At 45.1% G+C, this 12,339-nt stretch overlaps 1 protein-coding gene across 1 annotated transcript in view; it reads left to right on the forward strand.

The window, feature by feature from the left end:
- The window catches only part of MAP2K1 (mitogen-activated protein kinase kinase 1), a 101,087-nt gene that overhangs the window by 40,496 nt on the left and 48,252 nt on the right, over positions 1-12,339 (forward strand). Inside the window, exons 2-3 of the mRNA XM_003267120.4 lie at positions 8,268-8,478; positions 9,983-10,129. Of these exons, the coding sequence (XP_003267168.1) occupies positions 8,268-8,478; positions 9,983-10,129 (358 nt within the window). The remainder of the gene's footprint in view (positions 1-8,267; positions 8,479-9,982; positions 10,130-12,339) is intronic.

Genomic DNA, 12,339 nt, shown 5'->3' on the forward strand with positions numbered 1-12,339 from the left:
TAAATACCAAGGCCGTGCTTTTCTGCAAGCATAGTGGTTAGCTTCCCGTGTTATATGGTTTGAAGCCCTGGTCATTACTTCTTGCCTGCATATAAACCCCATTGACGATGATCTCTTGTTTTTCCTTTGAGAATAAATTGATTGTTTTGTCTTCCCAGGTCTTTGAGAATGCATAAGTTCCAGCACTAGAAGGCCCTCAGTGAAGTAACGAAAGGAGTATATACAGCTAAGGGCAATTTAAGTCAAAATGTGATAATAAGTAAAAAGTGGCTGTAGAAATTAAATGAGAGTGAAATTTTTTTTAAAAGTTGGAATCATCTAAATGCTAAATGCATATTTAATATTGTTTTGCTATTGTAATCTAATTAGTTAAAAAGAATAACATTCGGGCTGGGAGTGGTGGCTCATGCCTGTAATCCCAGCACTTTAGGAGTCCGGGGCGGGCAGATCACGAGGTCAGGAGATCGAGACCATCCTGGCCAACACAGTGAAACCCCGTCTTTACTAAAAATAAAAAAAAATTAGCCAAGTGTGGTGGTGGGCACCTGTAGTCCCAGTTGCTCAGGAGGCTGAGGCAGGAGAATGGTGTGAACCCAGGAGGCGGAGCTTGCAGTGACCCAAGATGCACCACTGCACTCCAGCCTGGGTGACAGAGCAAGACTCCATCTCCAAAAAAATAATAATAATAATAATAATAACATTTGATAGTATTTATTGAGCACCTACTGTGAGCTAGATGAGTGTGGGTGAGCTCCTTTAGTCTCCTGACAACCCCAAGTTGTGTTTACTACTGTTAGCCCCATTTTACTGATGAAAAACCTGAAGCTTAAGGCTTTTAAGAAACCTCTCTGGCCAGGCGTGGTGGCTCACCCCTGTAATCCCAGCACTTTGGCATGTGGAGCCTGGTGGATCACAAAGTTAGGAGTTAGAGACCAGCCTGGCCAACATGGTGAAAACCTGTCTCTACTAAAAATACAAAAATTAGCCGGGCATGGTGGCAGGCACCCATAAACCCAGCTACTTGGGAGGCTAAGGCAGGAGAATCGTTTGAACGCGGGAGGTGAAGGTTGCAGTAAACTGAGATTGCGCCATTGCATTCCAGCCTGGGCGACAGGGCAAGACTCTTATCTCCAAAATAAAAAAAAAACCTCTCCAAGTTGACATGGCTATTCAGCGGCCAAATAGGGATTCATACCCAGATAGCCTGACTCCCAGGTTCGGGTCAGGTACATTTTTATGTATCATAAAAGCATAGTTGATGAATTCTCAGAAACCGAACACACCATATAACCAGCCCTCAGATCAAGAACAGGGCATTACTAGCACCCAGGAATTCCCCTCCTTCCCTATATTAGGGTTCACCAGAGAAACAGAACCAACAGCAGTTGTGCGTGTGTGTGTGTGTGTGTGTGTGTGTGTGTGTGTGAGAGGGTTATTGATGTTTATTTTAGGGAATTGGCTCGTGATTGTGGAGGTCTGATAAGCCTAAAATCTGCAGGGGTAAGCCAGCAAGCTGAAGACCCAGGGTAGGGTTGCATGCGGTTCAAGTCCAGAGGCAGGCCACCAGCAGAGTTCCTTCTTTTGGGCAGGTCAGTCTTTGTTCTCTTAAGGTTTTCAACTGATTGGCTGAGGTCCATTCACATTATGGAGAGCAATTCACTTTAATCTAAGTTTACCAATTTAAATGTTAATCTCATCCAAAAAACCCCCACAAAAACCAAAAACATTTTCACAGAAACACCATGGCCCAGCCAAGTTGACACATAAAATTAACCATCACACACCCCCTCTTGGTTACTTCCCCCTGAAGGGTAATCACTTTCCTAGTTTATAATTGCAAAGATTAGTGTTACCCTTTTTTGAATTTTCTTTTCTTTTTTTTTTTTTTTTTGAGACAGGTTCTCACTGTTGCCCAGGCTAGAGTTCAGAGACGTGATCCTGGCTTACTGCGACCTCCGCCTCCCAGGCTCTGGCAATTCTCTCACCTCAGCCTCCTGAGTAGCTGTGATTACAAGCACATGCCACCACGCCTGGCTAATTTTTATATTTTTTGTAGAGATGGGGTTTCACTATGTTGGCCAGGCTGGTCTCAAACAACTGGGCTTAAGTAATCCTCCCGCCTCGGCCTCCCAGAGTGCTGGGATTACAGGTGTGAGCCAGCATGCCTGGCCTTGAATTTTCGATAGGTGGAATTACATAGTATATTAGTCTATTTTCACACTGGTTTATAAAGAACTGCCCAAGACTCGGTAATTTATAAAGTAAAGAGGTTTAATTGAATTACAGTTCTGTATGGCTGGGGAGGCCTCAGTAAACATACACTCACGGCATAAGGCACAGGGGAAGCAAGGACCTTCTTCACATGGTGGCAAGAGAGAGAAGTGCCAGTAGGGGAAACGCCAGACACTTACAAAACCATCAGCTCTCATGAGAATTCACTCACTGTCACAGGAACAATGTGGGGAAAACTGCCCCCATGACTCAATCACCTCCCTGTCTCAACACATGGGGATTACAATTTAAGATGAGATTTGGATGGGAACGCAGAGCCAAACCATATCATATAGTACATACTCTTTTCGTGCCTGGCTTCTTTCACAGAGCACGTATACACATTTCCTAGAATTTGATTTCCTATAGGTAGTTGAACAGCTTCTCTTAGAGTAACCTGAAGGGTTCAGGTATGGGAGGGTATAGAACACCTTCCCCAAGATGTTGTCTGGGGCTGTCCCTTGCCACTGCGTCTGCACTGCCCAACACAGATGGGCTAGCCTGGGGTGGAATCTGGAAGTTGATAAGCTGTGCTTTTGGCACCCTCTGCCTTCCTTTTTCAGGTCCATTCTCCTTTCCTGTCTTACTACTCCTTATACGCCTAACTCTCAATCCTCAGCCATCCATGGTTTGACTGTTCAGAGACCCATGGTGCCAGTTATTTTTGTTCTCACATTGCCCCCTGTCCATTGAAGCTCCTCAGTCCCTCAACTTGAACATGCCCCCATTCTTATTCTGTACCTCCTCAGATTACTGTCACATTGACGGACTTGGACCTCAGAGATAGACAACTTTTCCCTTCCCTCCTCTCCTCCTTCCCATATACTTTTCTTATGGGTATGGAACTGAGGACCAGAAAGGAAGGTAACTTACCCAAGATCTCACAGATGGGTAAATAGGGGTAGAAGGTGTGGATCAAGGGATTGTATGCAGCCTTTATCTCTAGGTGCTGGTCTCTCTTACCTTGGGTCTGTCTCTTTTGCCTCTCCTTTCCTCTTTCCCTGCTACTTGACTTGTTTCCTACCCTAGTAGCATTCCTGCTTGCCAGATGCCACAGGGGAAGGAGAACTTTACAACTCCCTGGGCTCTCTGGTAAGAACACCCACCTGCACGGGGACCTTTCCTCTCCTTCCTACAGTGATTGGTTGTCATCCTCTTCCCTTCCTTCAGTGTACCCTCCTGGCAGAGGCAAGGCCTGCCATCAAGGCTAGAGCAAGGCTCAGGTTGGGTGGCATGCAATTGTGGCCTATTTCAGTTTGGTGTGTGGCAGTTTGGGGATCCCATTTCTTTTTCTGGACATCACCCCCCTACCTCCTTCCTTCATTCCTTAGGCCAGCCTCTAAATTGAAAAGGGCAGTGTGGGGCCTTGAAAGGAGCTCTCTCCTAGGAGTTAGGAGACCTGCCAGCCGTGAACTGTGTGAACTTGTCCCTTGGGACCTCAATTTTCCCATCTGTAAAATGAGGGTTGGATAAGGTAGTCTTCAAGGTCCCTCCCTGGGATACATTTTATGCTGCTGCTTGATTTAAACCACTGAACCACAAATGAAAGGTTCCAGTTGCGACAGTGTAATTAGGCTTAGCAGATGGGTGAGATGAGAGGAAGGACATGTTCTTGCCCATAGGATTATCCTTTCCCACCCATTTCCTTGCGCCTCACTGGTGTTTTCAAAAAGCAAATGACAACCCTTGTTTTTCTCTGCATTCCCATTCAAACCTATATTCTTCTTTTATCTTGATGAACTTGTATTTACCGTTAGACAGCCATGATGCAGAATTCACATTACAGTGTGTGGTTCTAACTCTGCCATGGTGAATGTGATGGCGGTTGGAGCCGATCACAGCTGGTCCCTGGAGAGAGGGCTTTGTGTGTCAGATTTATTGTGCTGGAGCTCAAGTTTTGTTTTGGTTTAGTTTTTAAATCCCCAGTGTCAGTTTTGCTGATTTCAGTTAAAACTAAAGATTGTGAAGGGAGACAGAGACAGGTTCATGCCCTCTGAGTTTTAGAGATTGGTGATATAGTTGTTGGGTGAGGGCCCTCTCTCTTATATCCTTTGCTTAAAACATTTCACCTTGGAAAGGCAGAAATTAGCCTTGTTGAACTTCAACTCCCTCTGCAAGAGGAAGAAATACTGAATACTGTTACATTATTGATTGATATCTTTTTAATGAGTACTGAAAGCCACTACAGGATCTTCGTTTCACTTTCAGATAAAATGTTTCATCTTTCATTCTCTGGGAAAAAAAAAAAACGAGTATTTTAAGAATAATTAAAGGCAGTAGTTTCTGGATCCTGCCGTTGCTGCCTTGGCCTCTCCTCCCTTTTCTCCACTTCCCCTCCTCTCCCTCTGTATTAGTGTAGAAATGTGTCAAAAATTTCTTGCTTCTTCCATTAGTTTCTATTTTGACCCACTCCAGTGAATGAAATAAGCATAGAATTGTTACTTCTATTTTACAGAAGAGAAATCCTTATTTTTTTGTTGTTTTTATTTTTAAGTTCAGGGGCACACGTGCAGGATATGCAGATTTGTTAACATAGGTAGACCGGTGCCATGGTAGTTTTCTGCACAGATCTTCCCATCACCTAGGTTTTAAGCCCAGCATCTATTAGCTATTCTTCCTGATGCTCTCTCTCCTCCCCAACTGACAGGCCCCAGTGTGTGTTGTTCCCTCCCCTGTGTCCGTGTGTTCTCACCATTCAGTTCCCACTTACAAGTGAGAACATGTGATATTTGGTTTTGTATACCTGCGTTAATTTGCTGAGACTAATGACCTCCAGCTCCACCCATGTTCCCACAAAGGACGTGATCTCGTTCCTTTTTATGGCTGCATAGTATTCCATGATGTATAGAGGAGAAATCTGAAATGTGGCAAGGGTAAGTGACTTGTCCATGGTCACACAGCTGGTTGATGAACAATTTGGGGTAAGAATCCGGGGACTGTTGAGGGGTTGGGGGAGGGGGGAGGGACAGCATTAGGAGATATACCTAATGCTAAATGACGAGTTAGTGGGTGCAGGAAATCAACATGGCACATGGATACATATGTAACAAACCTGCACGTTATGCACATGTACCCTAAAACCTAAAGTATAAAAAAAAAAAAAAAAAAGAATCCAGGACTCTTGAATACTAGTGATTTGTCAACACGATTCCATCTCCAGTCCTCATCCATACACACCTGCCATTAGGAAAGTCTTTGCCACCCCAGCCTATAGTCTTTGTCATTTCTCTCACTGGCCACCTTGTGAAAGTACAGGTCAGAAGCCAGTTCATTAGCTAGTAGGGTGGGTGGTTAAACAGCAGGGCATAGGAATTAGAGGAGGGAGAAAGGTAGCACAAAGCTCAGACTTAGTTGTTCCTCCAGAAAGTGTAAGAATTACCTATTTCAAAGTATCAGGAAAGTGAACAGAGTCAGCATTCCCTTTTCCTTTGCAAATTGATTGAATTTCTGTGGTGAGTATTAGCTGCAAGGCAGTGTTAATCTGCTCCAGTAGATCCATCATCAGATTGATGTGCAGGGGAGACAGGATTACCTCTGGTGCAAAGGCCTCTTTGTGTAGGGCACACCATCTTTATGTATGATTAAGCCCTGGTGTGTTAAATGCGTCACACTGGGATCTTACCCATGTTTGTCTGTTGCCTCCCTTGAAAGTATTGAGCTTTTTGAAGATAATATAGCATCATGGTTAAGGTAAGACATTCGTTCTCTCTGCCTGAATTTGAAACGTGGCTGTGCCACTTACCAGCTCTTTGACCTTTGACATCTTAGTTCACCTGTCTGTGCTTGAGTTTGCTCATCTGTTCTAATCGGGGGTTGTGGGTTAAGTGACTTAATAAATGTAAAGCACTGAGGAGAGTTACACAGTGTTGTGAGGAAAGCAGTTTTTCTTCCACGCAGCCCTCTTTCCATTCTCCCATCATGCACAGTGTGTGTATATGTGTGTGTGTGTGTGTGTGTGTGTGTGTGTGTGTGTGTGTGTTGATAGCTTTTGGAATCTGCATTTTTAGCTGGCCTGCTGAGCCTGTCAGGCAGCTGTAACCTCACTCAGGTTTTAGCTGTGGGGTCCATCTACATTTGACATGTGTTTCTAAATGTGGTCCTCAGTAAGCTCCTTTGTGGGGAGACCTTGGAGAAAGGAAACCAGAGAGTGTGCACTGTGCACCCCCAGCCACACATGTTCTGGGTTCCCACACCCTAGGGACTGGGGACACTGCAAGACATAGCCGAACCTTGGATGAAAATATTGAGTAGCTGTCTCAGTTTGCTTGGACTGCTATGATAACATATCATAGACTAAGTAGCTTAAACAACAATAGTTTATTTTCTCACTGTTCTGGAGGCTGAAAGTCTAAGAGCAGGGTGCCAGCATGGTTGGGTTCTGGCAAGAGCCCTCTTCCTGGCTTGCAGACAGCTGCCTTCCTACTGTGTGCTTGCATGGCCTTTCTTTGATGTGTGCAGCGGGTGGGGTGGGGGGAAAATCAGTGAGGAAAATCAGCAACCTCGGCCTTGCATCTCCTTTGGTCCCATGCGTGATGTTATTTATAAGGCAGTGTCAGATCTCCTCATACATGGAGAGGCATTAAGTCTTCATTTCCCTGTCTTCTAGAGGTTTGGGATAGAGGGTGCGAAGGAAGAGCAGATTATGCTTACTCTATCTTCTAAGCTCAGAATTGGGGTGTGTGTGTTGGCAGGAACACCAACATGATGATGTATAACGAAGGCCTATCTTGTCACCTGTGTCACTCCAGCCACCCCACATGATTGTCACTGACATGCTTCACCTCCCGGGACTTCAATTTGAAACCCAGTGAAATCCAGTGAAACACAGTGGAAACTCTCTTACCACCTTCCTGTTAACCAACTCACAGGAGTGATGAACACTTTTCAGTTCCCTGGATGAAACACTCTTGAGCAATGCTCACAGCATGGTGAATGCACTGCAGACAGGCTGCTCTGTGCCATACCCACTCGCTTTAGCACCCACTGGCTGAATTATATGCTTACCAAGAGCCAGCTTGTTCCCAAACCCAATTGTTCAGCTGTAGCTGGTATTGTAGTTAAGTAATGTATTTAAGTATCAGATAAACTGATGAAATGTAACTGCAAATGAAGTGATTTGTTTCCCCCTATGAACACTAGTTAAAAGCTGTGGAAAGACTCATAAGTCCAAGTCACTAAAACACATTACTGTCAAACTAGATGAACATTAAGATTGGGGGAAATCATAAAACTCTAAAATTTTATATTGTGATTACTCTGCAAGTAATCACAATATAACTTTAACCAGCTTTAACAAATCAGGAATAGGAAATTGTCGACAATGTATTATGTTCTGGTCCATGTGTGAAGGATGATGTGGACCTCTTAACCAGTGGGTCCTCTTTGGACCCTTATAAAAAGAGTCTTGCCTTATGTTAAAGAATGGGTGAATGAATGCAGATTTATATACATTATGTAAAAATAATAATTTTAGATATATAATTTTTATGATTTTTCCTGTGACTTTTTTGATTAACCTGGTTCCTGGACCTGATTACATTGAAAATGAGGATTTCTACTGTTGTGATTCAGTTTAAAGTTGGTTTGATTTCATTTAAGTGAATTTAGGGAATTTTATTTTGTGTATGGTAAAACAATAAAACCAACAGTAGCGGGCCTTTTTAAACTGGGGTTTTAAAGCAAATTAAGGTGGCTTATTCTGGATTTTAGTAGTTCCTCTCACTGACTTGCAGCATACTGAGTGAGAAAGACCTAATTTTTTCAGTTTATAAATGAGGAAATTGAAGCCCTGAGAGGTAAAGCATGTTGGTGATAGTCATCCCGGGTGGCTGGAGTGAAGCGGGCAGAGCCACAGTGGGAGGGGGCCTCCTCTCTAGCCTCCCACTTTGGTTCTCTGTCTGGCCTCAGACCTGGAGCTTGCTTTCCATGATAGGAGTACTTCTTTGGGTTGACTTCTCTGGTGACAGTATTGACTTGTGCTCCCCGCTTTGGAACAGGACCAACTTGGAGGCCTTGCAGAAGAAGCTGGAGGAGCTAGAACTTGATGAGCAGCAGCGAAAGCGCCTTGAGGCCTTTCTTACCCAGAAGCAGAAGGTGGGAGAACTGAAGGATGACGACTTTGAGAAGATCAGTGAGCTGGGGGCTGGCAATGGCGGCGTGGTGTTCAAGGTCTCCCACAAGCCTTCTGGCCTGGTCATGGCCAGAAAGGTGAGTTTGCCTTGATTAACAGATAATTGGATTATCTCTCAGGGTACTTAGAAGCCTGGGGACCAGAGTAGAAGGAAGACTGACTTTACTCAATACCTTTTTGTGCTGTTTGAATTTTTTTTTTTTTTTTTTAGACAGAGTTTCGCTCTTGTTGCCCAGGCTGGTGTGCAACCTCTACCTCCTGGGTTCAAACGATTCTCCTGCCTCAGCCTCCTGAGTAGCTGGGATTACAGGCATGTGCCACCATGCCTGGCTAATTTTTTTGTATTTTTATTAGAGACAGAGTTTCTCCATGTTGGTCAAGCTGATCTCGGACTCCCGACCTCAGGTGATCCACCCGCCTCAGCCCCACAAAGTGCTGGGATTACAGGTGTGAGCCATCGTGCCCGGCCGTGCTGTTTGAATTTTGAATGCTTGTTATCTATTAGATTATGGATAAACACACTAATGAATGTGTTAGTGTATTAATCCCCATCCCATCTGGAAAATAATAAATGACTCTTCTTTAGCCTTCTGTGTGCTGTGGAAGGAATGCCAGGGTACCTGTTTATTGCTTATCAAGTGCTGGAGAAGCTGCTTTCATTCACCCAGCCCCAGTGATGCACAAAACAAGGATTTCAAGTTGTTTCCCACTTGTGCTCCAGCCCTGCCAGTGAATCCCCTTTATCTTCCTGCATTATAGTATCTGAACTCCTATCATAGCATGTACTTGTAGAGCTGGACTTCCCTTTCCTATCTACCCTTGGTCCTCTTTTGCAATACAGCCCCTTGCTCCAGAGAGGTTGGGCTCTTCAATGTTTTTTTGCACATGGTGTTCACTCCCGTGCCCATAATTTTTGTGTGTGCTGTTCCTTCTGTCTTTTCAAACAGTGCCCATTTTCTAGGTCCACCTCTTGTGTAGCTTTTACTAGGTGCCCCAGCCCACACTGGTAACCACTGCATCCGTGTTCTCTGACACACTCGCTGTCTGTGGGATTTTTTAGAAGTTCAACCTTACTATGTAACTATTTAATGTGACTGTCACTTGTCTCCCCAGCTGGAACAAGGGAAAATGTTAGGGTGACATAAGGTAGCACCTTAGACTTTGGCTCAGTCTCAACCACATCAGGCTTCTGAGCTCAAGGAAGAATCTTTTGGGCAGCCTAGGTTAGCATACCTGAGTTCCTCATACCCTTCTACTTTCACAACTCTTGAGTGTGAACCAAGTCCTCAAGGTCAATTTCTCTTCATATCTGAGCTCCAAAGCCTCTCTTGGAGTAAGCCCTCCCTTAACTTTGTTCCTGTCTGGGCTCCCAGGAGCTGAGGCACAGCTGGGACAGCCCCCAGTGCCAGTGCCTGCCTTAGTACAATGACACTCATTTCTTGGTTGAGCAGAAACTTGTTTGTAACAAACTGTTTCTCCTCCCTTTACCTTTAAGAGCTTAAACATTTAACAAGACTACATCTTTCGTCCCTTCCTCCGTCTTTCTTTCATAAAACCTCTCTTTCTTCCACCTTTCTCCAGCTAATTCATCTGGAGATCAAACCCGCAATCCGGAACCAGATCATAAGGGAGCTGCAGGTTCTGCATGAGTGCAACTCTCCGTACATCGTGGGCTTCTATGGTGCATTCTACAGCGATGGCGAGATCAGTATCTGCATGGAGCACATGGTATGTGACACCCTCTCAGCCTCTGGAGCAATGGCCTTAAGAGTTGGGTGGCTCTGGCGTAATCTTTGGTCTGGGAGATGACCAGCTGCCTCTCTGCTGCTCCTGGGATCCACATCACTATCTGGAGCATCTGGGAAGTCTAACTGTAGAGCTTGGGATATTCACAAGATGGCAGGCCTCCTTTCTAGGTCCTTGCCTCTCTTGAAGGAAGTGGGCAGTATTCCTGTTGGGTGTACTTAGAGCACCTCTCGTAGTTTTTTTGATTCTGATTACCCTAAGATGTGATGTAAGTAAAATCTGGTAAATACAGTTTAAATCCCTTTCTTGTGTACAATGCTGTATGCTAGGTGCAAGGCTCTGGGGTTATGAAGATGACATAATCTACTGTAAAGGCAGCCTGAAGGGTTTCTCTGGGTTTCTGCATGATGCACGTTAGTGGAAGGAGAGGGCACTGGAGAGAGAGGGCATTCATGGGCTAATTAATTATATGCATTTTAGCTGCCAGTCATTTTACCACTATGTTCTTGGAGGCCCTCCTTTTCTTCAGATATAAGTCTTCCAACACACTGTTCAACTTAGGGAATTCTGCAAGTATTAGTCTTTGCTTTATTCTCCCTGGGCTGATGGCTTAGAGATGAGGGCTGACGTGAGTCTGCACACTTGGTGGCTCTTGTGCTTTCAGTCCAGTATTGTGTCTCTCAGCTCCTACCCCATTTTATTCCTGATGCTTTAGACCTGCCCTGACCTCTAGAATAGGGGTCCTGGTGCGCAGCCTTAATGAACTTTAGAAGAACACTCCTGGGAGGATTCCCTACTTGTGCCTCCATTATTTTGAACCTGTCTTCATTGTAATGATCACGAAGTGCTGCATCCACTGTTATAGGCGTCTGCTGACATTTGTGGGTGCCATATGGAACCTAAATCCTAAAAACGTCTTCTGCACATCTGAAGATTAGAGAAAGTGCTCGTTCCCTCTTTCCTCAATGAGAGCAGAGCATTCTCTGTGGGAAGCATATGAACATTTCTGGCTTGGTCCTAGTGCTTGGCCTGGGGTGCTGATTATTTTCTGCTTGGGTCTTGGCTTCCCCTCAGGGAGCTGTTTCTTATCCCTTGGGTCTCTTGTGTTCTTTTTTTTTTTTTTTTTTAAATTTTATTTATTTTTATTTTTTAGGGTGACAAAGGGTTTTTCCCACTTTTTTTTTTCTTTTAGACAGAGCCTTGCCCTGTCACCCAGGCTGGAGTGCAGTGGCACAATGTCGGCTCACTGCAACCTCCACCTCCCAGGTTCAAGCGATTCCCCTGCCTCAGCTTCCAGAGTAGCTGGGATTACAGGTGCGTGCCACCACGCCCCGCTAATTTTTTTCTATCATTAGTAGAGATGGGGTTTCACCATGTTGCCCAGGCTGGTCTTGAACTCCTGACCTCATGATCTGCCCACCTCGGCCTCCCAAAGTGCTGGGATTACAGGCATGAGCCACTGTGCCCAACCAATCTTTTTATTTTTCTTACGTTGACCTCTTTTGAGATACTAGGAGGCTTCTTCATTTACATTGACCTTTTTTGAGATGCTAGGTGGCATCCTTATTCTGGAATTCTTTATTCACTTTGAACTTATAGATGTTGATCACATCTCTTGTGCTCTTGCCATGTCCTCCCCTTCCTTCAAGCCTTTCTCCTCCTTCAGGAGAAAATGACACTGGAAATGACTGGAGTTGGTTTCCCATTCTCTTAGCCCATTTCCAGTGACTGCAAGTCAGTTTTTCCCCTCATGGATTTGGCTCTCTGGAAATAGTGAGATGTTCCTGCACAAGTCTCTGGAGTTATCGTGGGGAACGTGAGACTGGGAGGGGAAAATGTTTCAAGGGCCAAGCACAGTGTCTGGCACCTGTTAGGTGGTATATGTTGAGTGATTGAATGAGGGTGGCCAGGATGGGGAAGACCTGGTCAGGCTTGGGACTCGGTGGGGGAGGGTTAGGCCTTGGAGCCTGCCATAGGACCTTTTGGCCCTGGCTGTACATAGACCCAGAGGGCAGCTAGAATAGTCAGTCAGTGGTAGTGAAGAGGCTCAGGTGCTGCCAGAGCGTCTAGATGGGACCATGTAGGAAGCAGCTGTGGCCTGAAGACCAGGCAGCCATGAGAGCCAGAGTGGCTTTCTTCTTCAGCTCTGGGCACTCTCAGCCCTTCCTTGTTCCTGAGCAGGTCCTCTTGCA

This window comes from Nomascus leucogenys, chromosome 6 (genome assembly GCF_006542625.1).
Source record: "Nomascus leucogenys isolate Asia chromosome 6, Asia_NLE_v1, whole genome shotgun sequence".
In the NCBI taxonomy this organism is placed as follows: domain Eukaryota; kingdom Metazoa; phylum Chordata; class Mammalia; order Primates; family Hylobatidae; genus Nomascus; species Nomascus leucogenys.